Below are 26,537 nucleotides of genomic sequence, written 5' to 3' on the forward strand. Positions count from 1 at the left end.
AGAAATATAAGGCATTCAGATTAAGTGATTTCTCTTCATTAGATAATTGCTTGTGAATGCTTTTTACCTAGGATCTTCTTTTACTTAGGTTATTAGTGTTCTTCTTCATCAAACAGTTACCAATGCCTAAATCATAAAGAGACAAGAAACAAAGAATGTAGGCTATCAGCCAGGGCCAAAATCTCTCCCACTTGAGAGGAAAACCCGAGCAAATTCTTCTTCTTATAAAGACTTCAATTGACGAATACCAAGACCAAGACCCTTGACCTATTTGCCACTCCAAGACCAAGACACAAGTTCCCTTTCACTGCTTCTCTTTTGTGCTCAAGACAACACTTGATCCAACTGCTTGCCTTCTTTGTACTTCGGTTATACTTCAGATTTTCGATCCTTGGTTCAACACTGCACTCCTTGTCTCTATTTTAGAAACCCTAGCACATGTGTTTGACCAATTTTGACCCTTTATCTTCCTTGCTCTAGAAGAAGACTTTCTTCCTTCAACTCAACGACTTGTTGGCTTGACTTCTTCCTGAATTCGGTTGCCTTAGAGATCTGCAATATTTTTTGTCTTCTTCCTGCAATCTTCAGGTCTGCAATCTCACATGTGTGGAGGTTATTTGGCCCAAAAACAATCCCAAAACAAAGCTAAAAGACCTCGCTACTCCTTCCCTTCTCCTCGTTGGTTATAAGGCTTCTCGTTGATGACCTTCGCACTTCTTACTAGCTTCAGACCTTGACCGAAATTCATGTTCTGAAATGTGGGTGAGCTACCCAATTTATAGTTGTTTCCCAGTCAAATTAGGCCGACTTGAGTGAGGGTGAGCCAACATGTCTTTTGGAGATCATTTATTCCAACTTGTAGCCAACTTGTAGAAGGTGTCTTTGCTTGGTCTTGGAGGGCCTTCTTATACATTTAATGACTCGTACAAAAATGTAACATGCCCAAAAAGAGTCCTTCATACATGACATTGACTTTTATGACTAGATGACAAAACCTGAAGGTTCACAATGGGAATCTTAACTAAAATAAAATTCCTTGATCATGAAACCCATCATTCAAGTACAACAAAAATAATTTTATTTTTCTTCTTTTCATCAATTACATAAAATCACAATTACACATGTCATTATGAAGATCGAACCTAGTTACAGTTTTCAATTCCATCACTTGATCAAACAAACTAGCAAACAATTTTCGAAGCCATGCAGCTTCACAAGAGGCAAAACACGCAGCAATATATTCATCTTCAGCCATACTCAAAGCAACAGAAATTTGCTTTCTACTAGACCATGAAATCATAGTGAAGCCCAAGCCAAAAAAGAATCCAAAGGTGCTCTTCCTATCATCAGAGCTACAAACCCAATCAGCATCAATAAATCCATGCACCTGCCATTCTCCATTAGAAGCATAACTCAAACCATATTCAATGGTAGCACACAAATATCTCATGATATGTTTTGTTGCAACCCAATGCACATGTTGGGGCTCAACCAAGAATTGGGTCAGTCTGTTCACAACGTAACAAATATCAGGTCTAGTATTCACAAGATAGTTCAACGAGCCAATTAGTTTGTGATACATAGAGGGATCAATCAAATCAGAATCATAGTACTGGATCTTCTTCAAATTCATCACCATAGGAGTGTCCATGGACTTGCAGTCCATCATACCAAATCTCTGAAGGATCGAAATAGTGTATTTGCCTTGGCCAACAAAGATTCCATCAGGCTTTTGCCAAATTTCCAATCCCAAATAGTAATGCATAAGACCAAGATCCTTCATTTCAAATTCAAAAACCAACTCCCTCTTACACTAGACAATCAACACTTCATCCCCTGTCAGAAACAAATCATCTGCATACTTAAGGGCTTGCCTTCAACAACTTTGAAATACAAGTTTGGATCAACATTGCTCTTTTTGAAACCAAGACTCAACAAATAACCATCAATACGAGAGTACCATGCACGAGGATCCTACTTCAGCCCATATAGGGCTTTCTTCAATTTGCAAACATGTGTTTCTCTATCATGGACCTCAAAACCTTGAGGTTGCTCAATATAGACTTCCTGTTCAATGACTGCATTCAAAAAAGTAGTTTTGACATCCATTTGATGCAATCTCCAACTTGCAATAGAAGCAAGAGCAATGACAAATCTAATAGATTCATACCTCGCAACAGGGAGAAAACGTGTCTTCATAATCCTCTCCCTCTTTCTGGGAGAATCCATGAGCCACAAATCTAGCCTTGTACTTTTCAACACTTCCATCAGCAGCATGCTTAATTTTGTAGATCCACTTTGAAGGCACAACAGAGTTTCCTTGAAGCCTTGGCAAGATTTCCCAGACATCATTCTTCATTATAGATTGATATTATTTAGTCATGGCATCTTTCCAAACTTGTTCCTCAATAGCTTCTTCATATGTGGATGGTTTAGACTCAATAATCTTGCACATCATTGCAACATAACCAGAGTAATTCGGCGTCTACTTTCCCTGAAGGACCCATGAGGTGCAACATGTCCTTCAGCTTCCTTCAATGTTCTTTCAAGCCATGCAAGTCTCTTTCTAGTCTCAGGTATAGTGGCCCTTGGAGATTCAACAAATTCATGATCATCAGATTCTTCATGAGGATCTTATTCCATAGATTCAGGTTCTTTAGGTTTCGATTCCACATTCTTTGGAGCCACCTAAATCTCATCATCAAAGTCTAAGTGTGATCCTCTAGATTTCCAAAAAGCAGCATCCTCATTGAAAATAACATCCCTACAAGTCTCAATATAACGTTGCCCTGGAACATAGACCCTAAAGGCCTTTGTATCTTCACCGTGGCCCACAAAAGTTCCCTTCTTCCCAAAAGGCTACAACTTTGTCCTCTTCCCCTTGGGAACATGAACATAAACAGAACAACCAAAAATTCTCAAATGCTCAACATTGGGTCTCTCACCTGTAAAAACTTCTTCGGGAGAATTGTAATCCAAGACTCAACGTGCGCATCTCTTTTGAACATACACAGCAGCCTTCACAGCTTCTACCCATGAAAACATTGGTAACTATTGATCATGAAGCATGGCTTTAGCAGCTTCCATAATGGTCCTATTCTTCCTTTCGGCAACTCCATTTTGTTGAGGATAGTAGGGAATTATTAGCTCCCTCTTAATTCCAACATCCTTACAAAATTCAATTAGCTCATTGGACATATATTCCCCTCCATTATCGGACCTCAAGGTCTTGATTCTTCTTCCTATAGCATTCTCTATTAGTGTCTTGAATTCACGAAACTTATCAAATACTTGATCCTTGGTTTTTATGAGGTAGATCCATGTCCTACAAGAGTAACCATCAAGAAAGGACACATAGTACAGATTTCAGCTTCTACTTTCCTTTAAGGACCCACGAGGTGCAACATGTCCTTTGGCTTCCTTCAATGTTCTTTCAAGCCATGCAAGTCTTTTTCTAGTCTCAGTTATAGTGGTCCTTGGAGATTCAACAAATTCATGATCATCAAATTCTTCATGAGGATCTTGTTTCATAGATTCAGGTTCTTTAGGTTTCGATTCCACATTCTTTGGAGCCACCTAAATCTCATCATCAGAGTCAAAGTGTGATCCTCTAGATTTCCAAAACACAGCATCCTCATTGAAAAAAGCATCCCTACAAGTCTCAATATAACATTGCCCCGGAACAGAGACCCTAAAGGCCTTTGTATCTTCACTGTAGCCCACAAAAGTTCCCTTCTTCCCAGAAGGCTCCAACTTTGTCCTCTTCTCCTTGGGAACATGAACATAAACAGAACAACCAAAAATTCTCAAATGCTCAACATTGGGTCTCTCACATGTAAAAACTTCTTCGGGAGTCTTGTAATCCAAGACTCAATGTGGGCATCTACTATGAACATACACACCAGCCTTCATAGCTTCTCCCCATGAAAACATTGGTAACTACTGATCATGAAGCATGGCTTTTGCAACTTCCACAATGGTCCTATCTTTCCTTTCAGCAACTCCATTTTGTTGAGGATAGTAGGGAACTATTAGCTCCCTCTTAATTCCAGCATCGTTGCAAAATTCAATCAGCTCATTGGACATATATTCCCCTCCATTATCGGACCACAAGGTCTTGATTCTTCTTCCTGTAGCATTCTCTACTAGTGTCTTGAATTCACGAAACTTATCAAATACTTGATCCTTGGTTTTTATGAGGTAGATCCATGTTTTGCAAGAGTAACCATCAATAAAGGATACATAGTACAGATTTCCACCCAAGGACTTATCAGACATTGACCCAAAAACATCAGAATGAATTTTGGACCTAGAATCACTACTAGTACATCTTTTAACATTCTTTCCAAGGGCACATCCCTTACATACTCCATCATGTCCTATTTTGATTTTAGGAACACCTTTAACAATATATCTCATCTTAGACAATGCGTTATAATGAACATGAGTGTATCTTCGAAGCCATATCTCAGAGAGATCAGTGGTGTTGTGTAACAAAGCTTGAATAGATCGTCCAAGGAGACGATCTAGGCCTCCAATTCTTACACCAATGACTTTAGCAGATTCAAAAGAGGCATCCTTATTCCATACTAAAACTTGCCCATCAATAAAAGCAATTCTATATCCTTTGTTTTCAAGAGATGAATTAGACAGCAAATTCTTCTTCAAACGAGGAACATATAAAATATCGTTAAGCTTAACATTACTTCCTGAATCCAATTGAAAGGATGATGAGCCAATACCTTTTGACTACATATATGTCATTGTCTCCAAGCTCCACTCTTTGTGTTATCTTCTTTTCAACCAATTCATTGAGATGATCACAACTTCCAATCATGTGCCTAGAGGCACCACTGTCCACGAACCATATTTCATCATGACCTACAATGGAACCTGTAAAAGCAAAATAAAGTGAGTATTCTTCATTAGTATCTCTTTTCTTAGGCCTCCTCTTGGATTCATCAAGATCAGCAGCAGAAGCATGTTGCTTCCTCTTTCGATTTCCATTCCTTTGATAGTCATCCCTTTGATTTCTTTGAGGACAATGATCTTGATAGTGACCATATGCTTGGCAACAATAGCATTGAACATTAGTCAAATCTCTTATATCTCTTTTGTCTTAAGAGGGAGGAGGTCTTCTTCGAGGTGCAGGTTCCCTTCTTAGAGTAGATCTCGAATTTGGTCTTCTACCAAAACTTCTTTGAAACCTTCTAAAATTAGGTCTTCTTTTATTCTTCTTGGAATGAGTTGTTAAAGCTTCTTCATTTGTATCTTCAATAGGGTCTCTTGAATGAAGTCTTGATTCTTCTTGAGTGCAGGCAACCCACAACTTCTCAAATGAAGGTGCATTTTCTCTTGCACTAATGCTTGTTGCAAAAGGATCCTAAGATCTAGGCAAACCACCCAAACCAATAGCTACCAATTCTTTGTCAGATGCTTCTTCACCAATGGCCTTGAGTTAATCTCTTATTTGAGATATGCTTACAAAATATGATGCCATTATATCATTCTTTGTTATCTTGATATTGTGAAGTTGACCTCTCAAACATATAGATTGGTTTATGTTATTAATAGTGTATAATCTAATGATGGCATCATACATCGCTTTGGAAGTTTGATGATCAGCAATATAGGGAATTTGATGATCCCTAACAGACTCTATAATGATGCTTCTTGCCAAAATGTCATCTTCTTAAAACTTCTCTTTTCTTGCTTGATGAGTTGGATCAGTCACTTTACCTGTAACAATGCCCAAAACCTTGTGCCTTGCAAGTACTAAGTCCATCCTAGCCTTCCATGCCCTATAATTAGTAGCTCCTCCAAGCTTGTTCTTGGTCTTTGTCAAGGAATTCATGATGAAGATAATGAAGATAACCAACCAAAATCAAAAGATGAAGAATCCCAAACTCTTCAAAGGTGCTCTCAATGCTTCTTCAAAGTGATCTCACAGCTCTTTCCCTTCACCAAAGCCTTGAAGCCATGTTGATTTTCTAGTGCAATCAAGACTAGTATAGTTTTTCACAATTGATAACTACTTTCAATGATATAATTAGACTCAGTGTTACTTGGGAGCGGGAGCGAAAGCGGGGCGCAGGAGCGAAAACGGGTGCGGGAGCGACATTTTCACAAGCTCCCAGTTTGGGAGCGAATCCCGGAGCGTTTTTTATATAATATATATATTTTTTATATTTTGATAATATATGTCAACAAGAACATGTAGAATGATGAATTAGATAAAAAAAAAAAACAAAAAAACAAAAAAAACATAGATTGAACCATATAACAACAATCATCTAGAAGTTATAATCTGCATCAACCACGACCACAAGTTAGTAACATAGTAACATACAGCATATTGAGTCTCATGATTCATCAAGCTTGAAGTTTCAAGCTTTCAAAATTCAATATATAGCATTTATCATCATTGATCACCAAAGTTGTAATTGTAAGCTAAGTGTAACCATTACAACAAATAATACCTAACATGAAATGACATGTTATAAAATGAAATGAAACAACTTTCAACTTTCATGAAGCATCATATTCATAATTCATTACTAATGAATTATAATTGCCAACTTCAAACTTAAATTGTCATATATTGTTCAAAAAAAATTATCATAATAAATATGAAAGAGTCAATAGTTATAAAAACTACTAGAAACTAGAAAAGACAAATAAATCTATTATCTATTGCTTATGCTTGGGCCTCTTGCCACCACGAGAAATGTCTAATTTTTTAGTCTTGTTGGAAAATCAAGATCTTTGTCATTAATATCACCCTCTAAGCATTAATATCCAGAGGTATCTTTGTCATTACCTCTGTATCTATATAGGGATCTTTGTCATTAATATCACCCTCTAAGCATTAATATCCAGAGGTATCTTTGTCATTACCTCTGGATCTATATAGGGATCTTTGTCATTAATATCACCCTCTAAGCATTAACATAAGATAGAAAAAGCATAGCATGTCAAGTCAAGATTTTGTTTGAGTGATGCGTACATTTTTAGGAAGGTCATGATAGAGGAGTTCGACAACCAATGTCACTAACATCAAGGTACATAGAGGGATTGGTGCTCTTGATTAAATACGAGTTCCATATCCTAATACATGACAAAATTCAATGGAAACATTGCAATCCTAAAATCCTGAAAAACTGATAAGTCTACTGGATTTTGAATGAAATCTAAAATTCTACTTTCTGCATATGAAATCCAATGAGGTTGGAACCACTCTCAAACATCCTGAATCATTTCATGGTAATGTTAAAAATTTAAGAAAAATGATGAAAATGAATATTAAGAAGAATGTCACTTTTACTTTAAGAATTTAACATTAGCATGAATCTCATATCAATACTAGGGCCATAGCCTTGATCATTAAGATGCCCCACTCAAAACTGATTTGTTTCTTTGAAAAAAAATTGCATTTGGAACATCACTGCAAAAAAGGCAAAACGCTCCCGAAAAGGCAGGGAGCGTTTTGTTTTTAGGAAGCGCGCTCCCGAAATCGCTCCCTTTTCAGGAGCACGCTCCCTACCCACTCCCGAGTCGCTCCCACCGAAGCGCGGATTGGGAGCGGGATCGGGGGGGGGAGGCGCTCCCCCGCAACACTGATTAGACTTCTTCTAGAACTCCAATCATATAGAAATTATACATGAAAAGCTTCAACCATTCAATTTCATCAATAGAGCAATAGAGAACACAATGAACAGTAAACAAGAGACACCATAAATTAGGCTTCAAGCCAGGGCAAAACCCACAAGGGGAAAACCCAACCAATATTTCTTTATAAGAGAAATTTTGTTCATCAATGGTACATCAAAATATTCAAACAAGATTCCAAAAATCTGACCTCAACAATATCCAAGTCAAACCAGTGCAAGTAGAGAAAATTTGGTCAACGCAGGTCAAAATTACAGTCTACACAACTGACTTTTAGCCTGTGGTAGTTGAACAGAAGGCAGAAATTAGGTCCTGAAGTTGCCTCAAAAAAAACTAGTCAACGAGCCAATCAAACCTTTGGTCAAAGCATGCGGTCAACTCTAGTCAACAACCCAGTCAAACCTTCAGTCAAAGCATGCGGTCACCTCCAATCAACGAGCCAAAACAAAGATGAAACCTCAGTCAAATAAAGTCAACGCAAATAAGATTCTCCTTCAGAGTCCTTCACATGTGTGAACTCACTCTCTTGCTATTTCAGATCAGATGTGATGATGTGTTGTGTGTCCAAATGAGGTCCAATATTTATATGAGTTTTAGGAGGTGCCTTTTCACACATGTGGGACCGACTTGATGATCATGATGCCGACTTGGTCAAACTCAAAAATATGAATTTTCTCCATCGCTTGCCAATGAAAATGTCGCCCATACCTACCCAAATTTTCAACAAAGGCTAGGCTCTTCTCCATTGTAATTGTTGTTGTTCACTTGAGACAAGTGCTCTATAATAAAAATAGCTCATTTATTTTGCACACTTGTGTACACTTTGTACAATTGTGAAGTGGTTTTTGTTAATGTTATTTTTCTTGCTTTTGTTATTGGATATTATCTTTAAATTCTAATTACATCTTGCTAACAATGAAATTTATCCTAAGACTAATGTTTGCTACCATTGAGGAGCTAATACGTTACGTGGAAGAACGCAACTAGGGTCCTCCCACTTGTTTGTTTTGGTTTTGCGGATGAACCAATCCAAGGGTTTTAAACTTCTTCGAAAGGGGCCCTTACTATTCTAAGAATTTTGTAATTGCCATGCACAAAGAACAGAGGTTGTAGACACCACAAAGAGAAGGCTGCAACTAAAGAAGATCAAAAGTTGCAAGGTGAATTAAGCAATAGTGAAGACGATTTCCAAAAGGACCAAGCCCACTCCCATGACAAGAATCAGGCATAGCGACTTAGAGGAACATCTACTTCACACTCTAGCAAAAGGTGAGACTCCAAGGCACAAGCATAACTTCAACAAACAAAAATTCAGAAATTCTCCTTTTTATTTTCTGCAATTAGGGTAGGACTTACTTGTTGGTTTTTACTTTTATATCAATTTACAGCAAGTTATTAATTGGATAGAATTAGCAAAATTATTAGATCTAACCCCCATCTTGATGCAAGTTCTTATTTCCTTTATTTACACTTGTATCTAACCTCTTGGTTGCAAATCGATAGGTTAAGAGGGTTTTCTCCTTGTTGGACCCGTGTTTTCAGCCACAAGAAATAAGTTCTACAGGCATACATGTGAGTATACTACACTAAAACTTCTTGTCATCAACTCTATATTGGTCTATAGTTACTTTTCTTATGTTAGAGTTCATTTTCTTTCTTTTTCCAGCTGTTTAAATCATTAAATAATTTTCTGGAAAAATTTTGGGCTTATAAAAATAACCCAAAAATCTGAAAATCAGCATTTTCAATCTAAATTTAGTAGAGGGAAGGCCCCAAAGCCTCTATAATCACTCTCTAGCCATTCCACACTTTAGGATAACTCCCTAGGGATGTCTTTCATACAATGGATTGGCTGATTAAACAAAATAGGTTGTTTTCCCTACGGTTTTACACAGGTTTTACAAGTTGTCATATAGGACAGCACACTATTTTTACCTGTAACTACTTAACCAGACATCGGAATTGATAAATAATTACATTTCAGGTTAGGCTAAAATTTAGTAGACCAAAATTCATAGGTCGCATGCCATACCTTTGAGTTGTTTAGCTGCTAATATCTGCTATTAAAAATCTGCACTGTTTTTAGAATTGTTTTTACGCAGGACAACAAATTGATCAAGAACACCTCCACCCCATTGACTCCATATAAGGCAGTGGGCACAAACTGGAGCTACTGGGGGATATTTAGGGACTCCTCCCTTGGTTGTTTTGGGGGTGTTGGGCCTAAATAGTGGGGGCTTAGGCCAAGGTGAGAATGGATCCCTGCACTGTGTGTTCTCATCTAGCAAGGCTGCCAAGACCTTAGCAACCTTGCTAAAAAGACCAAAAACATTTTTTGACATCATTGCAGGAAGAAGATATTTCAACCTAATTTCATATGACATTGATCCACTTGGGTGAGATTTTATTTACTTATTTATTTTGATGAGATTATTGTAAAGGACTAATCTACAGGAACTCATCTAGCTACTCCAATTGAGGGTGCTTCAACTGAACCCAAGCAAACAAAAGGGCACACAACAAGATGAACAACCCAAGGTGAGTTGGTTTTCATTCCCGAACCTGAGTTATTTTATCAAAGAAGAGAATCTAAAGCTCATAGTAGGGAAAAAAATTTGATTGCATCGCATTCTGCTTACACTTCGAGAATTCTTTGAAAGTCATGAATCTTTTATTCTAAGTGCATCTTAGCTAAACACATCTCAGAATGATAAAATGGCTTTATTAAACCATTAGATTAACTCAAATAGCAGGTCAACACCATGATGTCCCCAACAATCTTGATAAACTACGAATTTTTAAGGGGGGTCATTCAATTTTCACAAATAATTTTTGGGAATCTTTCACTAGAATGATGGAAGGATTAAAAGTGCAACATGAAAATGTAACTATGAAATGTTTTGTGGTCAAGTCCGTGTAGTTTGGGTGGTAGGTAGAAGTCGCTACTATCCTCCCCACCTGAGTTCAAATCCCACCGAGATTGATATGCTCGCTCCTTGGGAGTAATTTCTACATGAAAGATAACCGGCTCAACTAGACACGAGTGGGTTTCCCGTGGATGTAGCTAGTATCAATCTTTAGTATAGTGAACCACGCTAATAAAAAAATTAAAAAATTAATTAAAGAAAAAAAAAACCATGAAATGTTTTGTTCTTGCTTAGAATGGTGATGCTGCTAGATGGTTTGCTTGTTTACCAGATAATAGCATTAGCAGCTTTTCAGATTGCACAAATTAAAACTAAGTTTTTTGCAAAATGGTCTGAAACAAATGATCCTAGGTTTTTGTTGAATGCATTGCATAAAATTAAAAGAAGAGAAAATGAGACTATTGGCAAATGCAAAGTTAGGATTGGTAGAATAGTTCAAGACATACCTCAAGATTGTAGGCCTACAGAAAAGGCCCTCCTAACTTATTACCTCCAAGCTTTGAAAGGAACTTTTGCTTTTAGCTTAAATCTCACTAAATCAGATTCTATTAATGCTGCTAGAACTAGTGCAAAGAACAAAGATGACAATTGGACTCTAGCAAATATGCCAAACATGCCAACACTTTTAGAACCTAGAGCCAAACAACAAACCAAGGCATCTGAGTATGAAGACAAGCTTTCAACGTCCACATCAAATGACTCCATGTCACAATTAACTCACCAAATTAAAGAATTACAATTGACCATGAGGGAAATGATGCAAAGCCATCAAGTTGTCCAAAACAAAGTAGTTTAAAATTTAAATGGAACGTGGTCAACAATCGTTTCAACCAAGAAATAGTTTCCCTCCTAAGAATGTCCTTAAACCTCCATACCAAGGTCATAAACTTCCTAATCCTTTGAATTCTAACAATGCCCTTGAGCAATTTAGTCATATTTTCTATAGGGTGTCTAATAATTTCCACTTTGAGTTCACCTGTTAGGCTTTTCCAGAGGCATACAATTCAAGCAAGCCTAAGGGGTCCAGTTTCCTAGACACATGCACTCTATCTTCTTTCAAGGATATTAGTGGATTGTTTGATAAACTTGAGCCCAGGAGGAGTGAACCTCAAGTGGATAAGGCTACTAGGTTGTTTGGGAGGATCCCTTTCGATGGTGAGTTTAAAGAGATGTATGTTGAATGTTTTAAATGGAAGACTTATCAACGCAAATCTAAGTAAACATCCTATCCGAACCCAAACCTAGCTCAATTTCCTCACCAATCATCAGGTCAAGCATCCTCTTCTTCTAAAAAGGTAGTGGGTTTATGCAACACCAAAATATTCTGGATAATATCAGCCTAGTACAGGAAGCAATGCACTCAAGCAATGAAGAGGGAGAAGTTGGAATGGTTATCAAACTGGATATGGCAAATGCTTTTGATCGAGTAAATCACTCCTTCCTCTTTCTTGTTATGGAAAAATTAGGATTTAATGTTGAATTTATCTCTTGGATCAAAGCTTGTATTGGATCTCCTTGGATTGCCCCTCTTATCAATGGGCGTCCTGGGCCTTTCTTTGCCGCTTCAAGTGGGTTGCGACAAGGATGCCCCCTCTCCCCTCTTCTCTACATAATCATGGTTGAATCTCTTAGTAGAAACCTTGAGGTTGGGCAGCTAGATGGATCCCTTCCCGGTCTCAGCATTGCAAGAAATGTTAGAGGAATTAATCACTCCCAGTTTGTTGATGATACTCTTCTAATTGGTGGAGCCTCCTTAGCGATTGCATCAAGATCTAAAAAAATTATTGATGGGTTCCTCCTTCTCTCCGGGGGTTTGATCAACAATTTGAAATGTCAGTTAATTGGTTGGAATTGACAAGGGGACTCGCTGAATGCAATAGGTCGACTGTTGGGAATCTCGGTGGATCTTCATCGCTCTTCCTTCAAATATCTCGGGATTCCTATCTCCCTAAAACAATCATCTGCGGAAGAATGGGGGAATGTACTTCAAAAAATCAGGAACAGAGTGCAGTCTTGGGGTGTTAGATGGCTCAACCTGGCAGGGAGGGTCACTCTTATTAAATCGGTGCTTTCCTCCCTTCCGGTATATTTGGGTGTTGGCCTCTTAGCACCAGGCTACATCAATCAACAAATAAGCAAGCTTATCAGGAAATTCTTATGGCAAGGAGGAAAGGGTAACGAGCACAAATTCCATCTGGTAAATTGGAATTTGGTCAAGCAACCTAAGAAGTTGGGAGGATTGGCAATAAAGGATCCTAAATTAATGAACCTGGCGTTGGGGGAAAAACTGGTTTGGAGGCTCCTTTCGGACTCCAATGAGTGGTGGAAAAAAGCCTTTATTAGGAAATATTTCCATAAAATCACCTCACAAGGCCAGAGGACGAATCCTAGGAAAGGAAAGGATCAAAAATATGGAGACTCTGCAAAGCCTCGTCCTCTCTCATCCTGAATCATCTTGGCTGGCTCCCTGGAAACAGGAAACGCATTCAAATTGGAATTGACTGTGCGAATGGTATAGACCCAGCTCTCTCTGGATGGTTGGTTGAGCATGGGTTCTCCCATCTTGCGGACATCTCTTGCTGGGATGATCACGACATGTGGTGTGGGTGGCTCTCTCTGGATTTACCTGATCACCTTCACACTCAGTGGAATCTTCTGATCGAAAGCCTCTTTGGGTTTGCTCCTATAATCACGAGCAAACTAGACAGACGTGTTTGGTTGGGAGGAAAAGAAAAAAAGTATTGTGTTAAGGATGGCTATGCCCTTTTATCCAATCTTGCGCCCACCCTTCTCCCTTCTAATCTGTGGGGGGAAATTTGGAATGGTGATGGTCTTCCTAAGATAAACATCTTTTGTTGGGAGTTGGTTCATGAGAAAATTCTGACAACAGAAAACTTAAAAAAGAGGAAAATCAGTGGTCCTTCCAGGTGCGTATTATGTGGCAATGCAGAGGAATCAATTAAGCACTTGTTTTGTCACTGTCATTTCTTGCGAGAAGTCTAGAACTATGCTCTAGCTCCTTTCGCCCTTGTTCCCCAAATTACTGATGACTAGAATGATATGTTTATCCATTGGGAAAAAAATTTCCCTTGCTCTCCAAATCCTTTGCTAAGGCGTTGTTGGATGGCATTTCCTAAATATATGTGTTGGTCGATATGGTTGTGTCGTAACCAGGCTATCTTTCAAAATCAGCGTCATAGCTTTGAAACTGTTGCAATTAAAGGATTGACGCTGTTATTTGAGGTCATTTCTTCTCGAGGCTTCGATGCTTCGAACATGAAAGAATTGTCTAGTTCCGAAAAAAGTTGGCTCAGGATCTCCCCTCCCACTCTAAAAGCCCCTTGTTTAAGATCTCATGAAACCCTGAAATACTGTATTAGATTGAAAGGAGATGAATTCACTGAATGGCAAAGGAAAGTCGGGAACAGTCAATTGTATTTTGATGGAGCGTCGAAAGGTAACCCCAAGGAGGCTAGAGCGAGAGGGGTAATAATCAACCTCGAAGAAAATACAGAAGTAAAATACGCATGGGGACTTGGTGTTACAACCAACAATCAGGCTGAGGCTCTTGCACTTTGGCAAGGAGTGAAAATATGCTTGGATAAAGGTTTCAAAACTTTGAATATAGTGGGTGATTCCAAGCTAATCATCCAAAAATGTATTAAGCTTCTCGAGAATGCCACTCACCTAGAAGAAGAAACTTCCTCAATCATGGTAAGGATCACATACATGTTAAAAAAAAATTGAGAAAGTTCACTTGTTCCACGTGTTGCACACCAACAACCATTCGGACAGTCAGGCTAACGCGGGAGTTATATTAGGAATCGGTCGAATTTGCATAAACCATCATATTACATCATGTCCCATCCCCTGATCGAAGGCTTCTGGACGGCACTGTATACTAGGGGTACAGGTCATCAGAGCATTAAGGAAGCAATTAAGGAGGCCAGCTCTCCAAGGCGTCTCAGTGCGATGGTAGTTAAGAAGGATAGTCCCCCGAGGTACCTTTGTTGTATCTTGGATACAAGGTCAGTAGGTGGTGAGTTAATTCACAGTTGTGGCGCTGTCGGACGGCAATTCATGTATGTGGACAGGTGGGTGATGAGGCATCGTTTTCTCGTTGGAATTTGCAATATAATTGATTCCCTTGGGGATGAAGGAACCATCGCTGCTCGATTCTGGTTTCAGACGATGGAAAACATGGAAGGAATAGGAATTGACAAGACTCTGCACTATTTCGCATTTATGAAAGACAGGCTCAGGAGGAATGTCGGGATGGATCAAGTCATTATATACCTTAGCTGGCTCCGTCAATTAACCACAAGATCTTCATCGTGCAGAAGCGTCTTGCTGCAAAAATGTCATCTGCGAGAAATGGCAGTGGGGGAGGATCTGGTCCTGGAAGCTTGGGGTCTGGCCATGGCGCGGGGCATGTAAGAGTTGAGAGCCTGGTGGAGAATTGAACGAAAACATGGCGGTCATTTATGCCCAATTATCTGGGCTGGGTAAAGACTAGAAACTAATGCAGAAAACCATGGAAGGCTTGTGCATGGATATTCTTAGTGTCCAGCAAAAGGTTGATAATATTGAAATCAAGGTGGAGACAGCCACGATTGGAGTTTTAAAGGAAGTGTTCGGGGTTGGAAATTCATCGGCCATCAATGCTGATAATGTCGAGGAGGCTACTACGAGGGCTCTGGAAGAAGACAAGGATGTTTTTGCTGCTGCTGCGAGGATTCAAGAAGAAGAAGAGATTGAAACAGAGGAATTGAACAAGTCTGTGGGCGAGCCTGCGGGTGATGATGCCGAGACTGGCAGTAGCTGATTGTGTTTGTTTTAATCTCCATTTATGCAATATCGTTGTATAGAATATGCAGGAGTTTTTTGGTGAATATACAACTATAGTTTTCCCAATAGAATATATGTAAATAATAGGGGTAGCAAGAAGGTCCATACTCAATGTAAGGAGAGGGAAGATGCAGATAGAACAAGTCTAAATTGCCCATTTCCAGTCATTATAATGAAATGCTATCTGTTCCTTTCAAAACAAAACAAAAAATAACATAAGACATTCTTGCTAACATAACTTTCTGTAAAAATGCTTCTTATATTCCAAAAGTATACAACAACATTCACAACTAGCATAAAAAAGGGGTGGTGAAAGAAAACAACCACCCAACAAGGGCTCATATAAAGAAGTCATTACTCTCTACCCCACGGGATGCATCAGCAATAAGCACAATCATCATAAAAAATAAGTAAAAGTTGTTGAAGCTGCACAACCCAAGTCATCATCCTTGGGCTTTAGCCAACCAATGACTTATGGAGAAGCATCCACAACCAAAAGTCCCCATCTAGCATTCTCATCCTCGTGCAATTTCGCTACCTCTAAACTATGTTGTGTGACAAATGGCACTTTATCATGCAATGTTAGCCAAGAAGCCTCGTTGTTTGCAGACATGGCCAATTTTTTCCTTTGCTCCCTCTACACATGCACCTACTTGTAGCAGAGTGGTGAGGCCTATGTTGTCCCAACCCTTGACAAGACACCCAAGATGGCAACAACGACCAATATTTTGGATGCCGAAGCGAAATAGGGCTCATAGTGCAAGGGGTCCTGCCCAAGTAATCCAAGCGTTGACAAATGCTTGATGTCCAAAAAAGCATTTCTCAAATTGGACATACATCTGCAAAGATATAGATACTATAACCAAAAGACTATCAAACAAACTAGAAGAAATATCTTGTTGGTCAAAATCAGTAGGTGAAAAGTGTATAATGTACCATATTCTATATTTCTATTTGTAAGTCCTACGTTAAGGAGACAATGTAGAATTGATCATTAGATTAATCATTCCATCAATAACACAGCTAATAACTCCATTAATCGCCCCATCAATCACACCACTAATTGCTCCACATACCAATTTTGGTTTGGTTATTGGGCAATAAAATTCGTGACCAGCATGCCTGAAACTGTTTCCTGTAATAAATCATTACACTAATCACCCCATCAGTCACTACACTAATTGACCCACATACCAATTTTGACTCTATGTATCCTTATAAATAAGTAATGGATTAGAGTGTAATATAAAACAGTTCCATACAGTCGTATGGACAAGCCATACAAGTTATCTAGCAGGCCACTACAGCATAAAACTACTGTTTCTGTTTTTTTTCAGCAAGTGTACCTCTAAAGTAGCCTGTATAAGCTCAAGTTCAAGGTGATTTTGGTAACCTTGAAGTGCTGATTTTTTTGGGCAGTGTGTGGAGGCTTCCTTGTAAGCTTTTCTAAGGAATGAAAAGCTGATTTGATGTAGTAATTAACTGTGTATGTATGAAACTATTTTATGATCCTACTATTTGATTTCAGCATTGATTAAATTCAGCAATCTACTTGTTTGATTGAGATCATAAGGATATTAGTCACTTAGGGCTTGAAAATTTCAGACATGCATAGCGAGATGTCATGGAGATAGGTTCAAAACCTATTGTGGCTTCAGCAATTGATTCCAAGCTTGTTGTTGATGGGAGAGTAGTACAATGTAGAGTACTCAGTAAAGGGCATGGTTGTTGGACACTCTCGGACAAAGGGATTTGACTATGCTCAGGTTGTTGCCAGAGGTTTTGAGATGCATGTGGGTGAATCTCATGTTCATGGGTTGTTGCTAGCCTCACATAGGTTGTTACCTTTACCATGAGCTTGGTCTTTCAGGCTCGAAGTGTTGACTTATGCAAAATTCTATCTTTGTGACTTTGATAGATCGATCCACTTGTCTTGATCTTGTATGGAGATCATAGTTTTAAAAACCAGAACTGGGTTTCGAACTGGTCGCCTATCTAGCCGTGATTCGAACCGGAACTGGATCAAACTAGATCAAACCGGATTCAATAAACCGGAATTGGAAAAAATACAAAAAAAAACAATTAATGAAAAAAAAAATTGAAGATTACAAACCATGATTCCAAACCATTAAAGGCAAAATATGAAAAGTCTTCTCATCTATATACCATGTAAAGGTGCAGATATGAAAATGGCACCGAATGCAAAACATATAAATGATATTTTTGACAAAATACATAATCAATGACACTCTAAATGGCCTCTAGAGTCCAAAAACAATGCTACAACTCAAGCTACTAGGCCACTAGCTTACTACAAATCACTGATCGACATGATCACTCATCAAACTCATCACCACTACTACACATGGGATCATCACCAGGAGCTACATAAAGATCATCTAGCTCAGAGTTTGAGGGCTCCTCAAACTCCTTTCCAGGCTCAATAGCAATACTAGTACTAGCATGAGCAACAACACTAGGCCTAGCAGAACCAGAAACACAAGTTCGTTGAGCTGCGTGACTATTGCTTCCCTCCTAAGTCACCAAGTGCCATGCTTGGTCTTGTTGGTTCACTTCATTCAGCTCTTGGTTCAACTATCATATCTGCATTGGGATCAACACCCCAACTCTACTAGACAGCTCCAAACTAGCTCCAAGATGACAAAGAACCTGCAAACTTGATGTTGCTCCAAAACTCAATGTTGTTGTAGAACTATCCAAGCTCTCTTATGCACACAAACACTAGCGGGCTTAGGCATCTTTTTATAAGTCTAGGGGGGCAAATTTAGAAGGGAACCTACAATGGTTTGCTAAACAACACCTCCAAAAACCACCTGGGAGTCCAATCAACTTGCCCAACCATGTGGCTTCCTAAAAGGCTGGTTTTTTACAAAAATCGGCCAGTCAAGTACAAAACCAGTCAAACAGACCGATTTGGTACCAATCGGTCCTGACCAACCATCCAATCAAATTTGTTGGGCCAGTTTAATATCTTAGGAAGCTAATCGGCCGGTTTGACCAATTTTCAATTCGACTAGATTGGTTTTTAAAACTATGATGGAGATGTGATTATCTTTATAGTATGTCCTTCATTGCTCAATTTTGGTCCATGATAATTCAAAGTTATGTTCCTTCATTTCACAAGTGATCAATGTTCTTTGTAGGTTCGAGATGTTAGGATAGCATCTTGTGTTGATAGACACAGTGTGATACTTCTATAACTTACAGGCTTGATATTCTAGCATAGTGGGAGACTGTGCTAAGCAAAAATGTGATATTTGATGATGACATGAGGCCTTCCAATGCACAGGATTCTCCTTCAATGGTTGAGGAGAGAGAGGAGGCTATTGTTCCATAGACTGGTATAGAGACACGAGATGATTTAGCTTCAAAGAGAGTTGAGGAAAGATTGGGTGTGGATATGCCCTCATTTATTATTCCCGCTCATAGAATGTCAAGATGGCTTATGCAAACATTACAAGTGGCACAAGAGTATGTTGAAGCACCCAAACCTTCAATGAGGGTGAGTATTCCTCCTAGGAGATATGCTAGTCATATTGTTTTAGTTTCCTCCAACTGTGAGCCTTCTAATTATCTTAACGAGGAGAGGTGTGATGACTTGGTGAAGGAGTATGATGTTTGGCTAACAATGGTTGATCTCCTGATTGCAAATTGTACAAATTTGTAGGCAGAAAATTTGGTGGAATTGAAAAGGAAGTCAACAAGTGTTGGCGAAAAAAACTTCTACATAAAGAGGAAGCATTAACTTTCGAGGCTACTCCATAAGTGTTTACACCATGTATGGGGGTACATGAGATTTGGGGTACAATGTGTATGGTCGGCACCCTGATGATCTGTGATGACTTTGCATGTGACAGATGATCTATGGTGGATTTGCACATTAGTGATGGCTTACTCAATGGTTGTTTGATCTCAATTGGATGCTTTCTTGGTAATCTTCCCTAGGGCATTGGAGATCTCTTGACAACTTGGGTGATGTCCTTCATTATGGCCATAAGGAGATGGTTGCTTGCTTACAGAATGCCCTACTTAATAGGAGGAGCGTTTTGAATCGTAGAGGAGGGAATAGGGCCCTAGAAAACATAAGGTAGCTTGGATTCTTGTATGGAGTATTAAAGTTGGCTCAAGAATGACTAGGTTGTGACAATGTTCAAGCAAGGGGAGTGGTCCTGGTGGAGTACATGGCTCAAAAGGATTGATGCAAATTTTGAAGGCTTGTAGGAGGAGCGTTGGACACACTTCATGGAATGTCCTTGCATTTGGAGCCCTATTTATGGATGACATCACCTTGAATATTGACATGTGTACCTGTGGAGCATAGCTCTACACATGAGTAAGCATACATGTGTTATTATAGGTTGCTTATAAGGGCATTGGCCCACATTTGTATTGTTGATCTTCCTCACCTCTCATATATCTAGAGGAAGGAGATAATATTTTCATATGATCAACAATATATTCCTTTCTTTGCATTAATCTGCTTGGAGGAAGTTGTTAGGGTTCATGAGGAAAATATAGGAGAGTTATGAAAGGGAAAGAGGACATCTTTGTTGGGAGCTTGCTATTGTGATTGAGGTTTACTCTTGTGAAGAAAACATTGGAGATGATGATCACTTCATACTCATCATTCTTAATCACAATTGTATTAGAGATGTGCCTAGGAGGAGAGCCCCACCTCTCTATCGATCTCATAGTTGATAGATTTCTTCAGCTTGTTGGAGCATCTTGAAGACTAGGGATAGCGTTTCATCCCTTGGAGATACGATTAGGGTTTTGAGATGAAACCCTAGGTTGTACCTGGAAAAGAGAAAAAGAAGAGGAGACGTCTTGCCTTGGAGGACTTGCTTGAGCAATTAACGCTTGTTGGATCTCCTCGGTTGAGCTAAGATTTTTATGGTTTTCCCTATCTAGGGTTTTGGAAAGCTAGTGGATCAGACTGTTGATTTTTCAAGACCTTCTAATCTGATAATTACTTCTAATGATTTCTTAATTTAATCCTTCTTCTGTTCACATTCATCATTAACCAATTACACAAAAGAACTTGACAGTGAAACAATGATCAGAGGAGGATCATGAAGAGACAGCCAAACACAAGAAACACGAGAAATTTTACCCTGGGAAAACCCTAACTAGGGAAAAACCCACCAACCTTTTCTTAGAGAAATTGTCCAATTCAACAAGAGATACAATCTGATTTTTCTAGTCAAATACAGCCAAAGTGCTCCAAACTGATTAGTAAACAAACCCAGGTCAAACCTGGTCAAATAGAGATATTCTCGACCTCCCTGTCCAGCCTGCGACCTCCTTTGCAACCCTTCCTGCAGCCCTCTCTGCAACTCAGCCTAAGGCCCCACCTGCACCCTTCTCTGCAACTTGGCCTGAGGCGCTACCTGCGAGATTCAGTCTACCTCAGAGATTTGAAATTTTGAACTGCTTCAGAAGACTTCAATCATCCTAAAAAAAGAAACTTCATTCTACCCATATCTCTGCAACTCAGCCTAAGGCCCTACCTGCACCCCTCTCTGCAACTTGGCCTGAGGCGCTACCTGCGAGATTCAGTCTACCTCAGAGATTTGAACTGCTTCAGAAGACTTCAATCATCCTCAAAAGAAACTTCATTCTACCCATAAACTCGGTATGCTGCAAAAGACTTCTTCTTTAGAGAAACTCAGCTTCCTTTCTTAATCATGTGATCTGAATTGTGGTGCAATGGAGGATGACGAATGTTGCATATATAGTAGATTAAGAAAGATGCGTCCCTTGGGCTGGGCCGACTTAAGCAATTTGAGCCGACTTGATTTTGGAGGCAATTTGGAAATTCAATTTCTTTTTATTTTCAATTTTTCCCTCTTTAATTTGGAGCCGGCTTAAAAATCAATTTATATTTATTATTTCTTTTGCTTTTGATGGGCTCAAATAAAATTATGAAGACCGACCATAGCTACAAAACTTCAACATGTACTAGCCTTGTGATAAGGCTATCATTTGTACATGAACTTCAACTATTGCATATTAATGAAGTATTAAATACTTGTGTAAATTGCAGATTTGATTTTCAACCGTCTATGTTCTCCATGGTTTGTCATTTCCAGCTATATGTGTCTTGCTGATTTGATATAATTTAAGGGTGATTAAAGTAAGTGATTCAATATTTTAATTGACAAAGATAAGAGCTATTTTGTTGATTTATTTATGGCTGTAGATAAGTGCTTTCAATTCTTGTCTATGCGTGATGAGATTGCCTTAGAGGGCTGAAACTTATTCGGATAATTTGGTATCTTTTCTCTTGGATTGCCTTGAGAACTGGAGTGGTTAAGAATTGAAATTTTGTCCCCTACCACTGTTGTTTTGATTGTATTGCATAACATCCCTAAGGCTGAAAATTCATAGAGTTAAAATCCAAGAAACCTCTAAGATTGAGGTCAAATTTATATTTTGCATTAAAGCCTTCTTTGCAAAAGTTTCGAGAAAAGGTGAGGAAGAAGCTCAAATGGGAAGACTACATGTCCAGGCTAAAGAACAACCAAATTAGAATTACAGAAGCTGAAAATAAATTAGTCTAGAGAAAGAACCCTGCTGTAGCGTTCGATTCACCTAAACTAGGATATAAAGCTATGTTTGAAGAGAAGAGACCTGAGAATATTCAATGGCGGTGGAAACCACTATGGAAGATCAGGTCTCCCATGAAATCAAGAATCTTTATGTGGTTGGAAATCATAAATAAAGCTCTAAACCAGGAAATGCTCGAAATGAGAAACAAGCATGGTCCTAGTTGATGTGTGTTGTGTAAAGGGTATGAGTCATTTGCTTATCCACTGTGAATATGCAAAGCAGGTTTGGGCTGAAACGAAGATTTTTGCAGGCATCAGAGAAAAATGGAAAGGAGACACAACACATAATGTTTCAAGAATTGGCTGTGGAAGCCAGAATTGAAAGACTTAAAGACTCTCCCCTTAATCACAGCCTGCGGCATTTGGATTGCTAGGAATGCAGGTATTTTTGAAGGGAAAGTAATCCCTCCATTTCAAAGTGCCACTCAGAGTAAGAATATATTTGGAAATTACAGGCCTATTTCTATCTCTCCAAAGGCTTTGACAAATTAACTCAGTGCCTATTGATAACTCAGGTACTTGGGGTTGTTATGATGTAGCAAGCCAACACTCTCCTTCAAGATGTGGTGCATGAGAGAATTTATCTTTGACTGATCCTCTTTTTCATTAGATCCAAGGCAGGTCTGAGAGGTGGGTCAAATAAATTTGCTGAGGTTTCTGCTTTGAAACTGCTATTACAGCTTGCTGTTGAACAGGAATTACTCAGATGCATGTCTATGGCAATTCAGTGGTGAATATCAAATGGCTGTGGGGAAGAACAGGATGTTAAATCTATTTCTAAAGCCCATTTACGAAGAAATTATATTGTGCAAAGCCGTACTTAACTCCATCACTTTTTCTCGTGTGATCAGAGAAAAGAATCAGGAGCCACATTCCCTCTCAAAAGCTGGAATTCTGCTGAATGCTGACACTTGGAGAGTGCTAGAATCAAGAGAGGGCCAACTTCAGGATTATTTCAGGTAATTTCATTCATAATCTTATTTCAGGCTTCTTCTGTTGGTTAGCTATTGTTTATGCAGTCTTTCATAGGGTAGGCTGCAGCTCACTATAACTTCTTCGAGGATTATATTCGGCAAATCAGTTTGGGCACTACATGCTGGACTTTACAACTAGTACCTGAACTTTGTATGACAGTCTTTTCTGTATATGAACATTTGGCCAGCACCATGATGTTGGTATTATAGGTCTATGACTCTGTTATGACCTGTAATTGGAGCCTTTTTTGTTGTTGTTGCTTCTTTTTCAGGAGAAGTCCTTCCGAGCTCTTTTGTAAGGCCCTTCAAGCTGCTGGATGGTTGAGAATGAATATGCATGTACAAAATGCTTTATTTTCCTATGAATAGAAATGCAATTTTTTTTCCGAGGAAACAAAAATGATACACACCAAAAATGCTAAACCAAGCCCACTTTGTTGCAAGTAGTGGATTATACCCTTGACTAAGGATCAAAAACAGTAAGTTCGAAAGCTTTTAAAAGAATTGTCTGCAGCTTTGACTGCAAGATGCCAAGGATAAAATAAAAGTGTGACCACTTTCAACAGAGCTCTGAGGTAGTCCATTGTTGCTTAAAACACTTTATGATATTTACAAGAAAATTCTATAAATTTAATTTCTGGGAAAGAGGCATGGGCATTTTGTCAGACAGCAGGCTGTTAGAATCAGGTCTCAAGATAATGGAAAGCATGTCCGAAGGTCCATATATGCTGGCCCCAAATTTATGGTAAATGGTAGCTGAAACTGGACCAATGCTGTTAGGGCCTAGAGTCCTAAATTTATTCTCGTCTTACAGGTGAGGTTAACTGCAACAATGGTGCCAAGTGATAAATAAATTTAATTATGAGGAGTGTTTCCTTTAACTATTAATGTAATCAAATACGTACATAGTGGACATTTGTACAAGCAAAGTCCGCTGCAAAATGCCACGGGACGTACAACATTAAAGTTAATGCCGTGAAAAGCAACTTGGCATAAAAGCAAAACAACCATAAAGCCCTGCCATTATGGCATAAACAGAAGTGATCACACAAAGCTGTGAAAATCAATTAAGCTGCCCCTCAGATTGGATCCACATCCAGAGAAGGATAATCCTTGTCACTGGGGGTGGGACTCCATACATCATTAGCGAGCTCAGCATCCAGGACAGTGGCCCCGCATCCATCATTCTTGGTCGGCTTTTCATTTCCTGAGATAGCAAGGGCAAGAGTAGGGAACTTGTCATTCAGAGGCAGTGGAAGTGATAAAGGAATTGTAACTTCAGGGAAAAAAGAAAAAATAATCCAAGAACATAATTATTTCAATGGGTATTGCAAACTCTGAAACGTGTACACAAGATGATCAATGGAATTACAACCGGGTCGGTGTGGGAGTCCACTGCAGTAAGGATCGATCCAAACAGACAGTCAACTTGAATGAATGTCGAATTGTAATCCTTTTTTCATTCATTCATACTGTACTAATACATAGGACTATATTATAATGATGTTGACAAAGTTGCTCTTGACCTAGGATCTCTGTTACTAGATTCGTCAATTCAATTGACATTACCTGCAACAAGTAGTTGCTGCAATATACGCCCGTCGTTGGCAACAATACTGTCAATGAAGATTAACATGTGCCCAGTGGATAATGTTTCCCTAGTGATGAATGTGCCATACATACTCTTAAAATAATTTGCAAGTCTGTGGGAACTGGCCTTTGCTCCCAGCCCTAAAATAATTTACAGCTCAATGGGAACAGACCTTTGCTCCAGCCCTTATAAATGTTATGTGAAATTGTTTAGAGACTTATTCAACTTGTACCAGTGAAATACACACACACACATATAAGAGGAGTATTGAGTTGGAATGAAATCCAACATACAGATACGTCACTGCAATAACATAACTTGCAATATCACGTACGTAGTTTATGCCTCCCCAAAAAATAACGCAAACCCATTTTGAAGAAACGAGTAGAACGGCATATTAGCCATGGTAAATTCAAAATACTAAAACACCCAAAATAGAGGAACTAATCGAACGACCGGCAAAACTGACAGCCAGAAAATAAAACCTTATAATTTAAGGCATACCTTGAGAGAAAAATTGAGTGCCACTGATGGGTAATGCCGGAGGATACTGCTGCCATTTCCCCTCCAAAGCGAACGCGCACCCTCGTCTCTAACAGTTCTAAATATGCAGTCCAGCATTCCTTTGAACCTTCTGTGTTTGCCCCCAGTGATGGCCAGATTACTCTCCTGGGTCTGTAACAGCAATTTGGCCCTCTCTATTGGAGCAACAATTGTGTGGGCTACCCCTCCCATCAGGGCACCTGCCATCAGGTCCCTCGGAAAATTTGTCCATACCTCTTCCCTGATCATAATCACTCCAATCTCTTCCTTCCCTAATCTTAATACTATAACAAGCTATTTGAATCTTTTGTTGTCGTCATCATCATGATTATTACGTGAATTTCCTCAGATCAGTTTCAAGATCAGAGCATCGCAGAAAACAGAAAGATAATGATACAATGCAGCTCGCACCATTTCCAACCCAGCAGTACACAAAAAGCAAAGGAGAGACGCGAACTCTCATTATTTATATTCATAAACATCCATTCTTAGAAGTCCGGTTTCTCTTCCTCTCTGTTGGTTTGACTCCGAAACTTTTCGAAGCAACTGCTCATCCCAAGAGGAATCTTGGCTAAGAGAATGGTTAAAGAGATGGCTTTACACTCATGTATCATATTTTTGTCATGGGTGGAGAGGTTATAAGTTAGATAACGTTATTGGCCATAAAAGTACAAATTTTGATATTATCTACATTTATTATTGGAATATTGGACTATGCAAGATAATTTTATTAGCAGTTTTTTAAGGTTGATTTTTTTTGCTCCACAATGATACTTAATTCTTCACAGTATAAGAGGTAGAGATGGATATTAAGAAGTTGGGCGTTGGAAAAAACAAAAAATAGATGGATATTAAGAAGTTGGGCGTTGGAAAAAACAAAAAAAAATTTAACTGAACTCCAAGCATAATATCCAAAGTGGGGCTCAAAGATTCTTGCACCTCACATTACAAAAAATCTTCAATAACATCATATAATAAGGGCTCCCCATAGATTGGATAACTAGTCTAGCAATACCTCTTTTCAAGAGTGGTGACGTCAATAATCCCTCCAATTATAGAACCATCATGATAAACCCTTTGTTTGCAAAGCTATTTGGAAGCATGCTAGAAAAAAAAATTAGCAAGTGGGCAGAAGAAAAAGATAAGCGTGCTAAAGGGCAAGCAGGTTTTAGACCTAAACATTCCATAGTTGATCATTGTATAACTTTAAGGCACATCATTGAAAAAGTTTGGGAGAAAAAGGAAGAAGTCTTTTGTTGCATTGTTGATTTCAAAAAAGCATTTGACTCGGTTCCTAGGGATAAGCTTTGGCACAGAATGGAGGAATTTAGGGTTCCTAAACATTTGAGAGCAA

General features: G+C 38.9%; 1 protein-coding gene across 1 annotated transcript in view; it reads right to left on the reverse strand.

Annotated features, from left to right (window-relative positions):
- The window catches only part of LOC149188019 (ADP/ATP translocase At5g56450-like), a 127,611-nt gene extending 101,855 nt beyond the window's left edge, over positions 1 to 25,756 (reverse strand). The window contains exon 1 of the mRNA XM_089411539.1: positions 25,145 to 25,756. Coding sequence (XP_089267665.1) covers positions 25,145 to 25,432 — 288 coding nt within the window. The 5' untranslated portion in view covers positions 25,433 to 25,756. The remainder of the gene's footprint in view (positions 1 to 25,144) is intronic.
- Between the last annotated feature and the right edge of the window lie 781 nt (positions 25,757 to 26,537).

Source organism: Pinus tabuliformis, chromosome 3_1, assembly GCF_031772625.1.
Source record: "Pinus tabuliformis cultivar Carrire ecotype Pingquan chromosome 3_1, CPIR1, whole genome shotgun sequence".
In the NCBI taxonomy this organism is placed as follows: Eukaryota; Viridiplantae; Streptophyta; class Pinopsida; order Pinales; family Pinaceae; genus Pinus; species Pinus tabuliformis.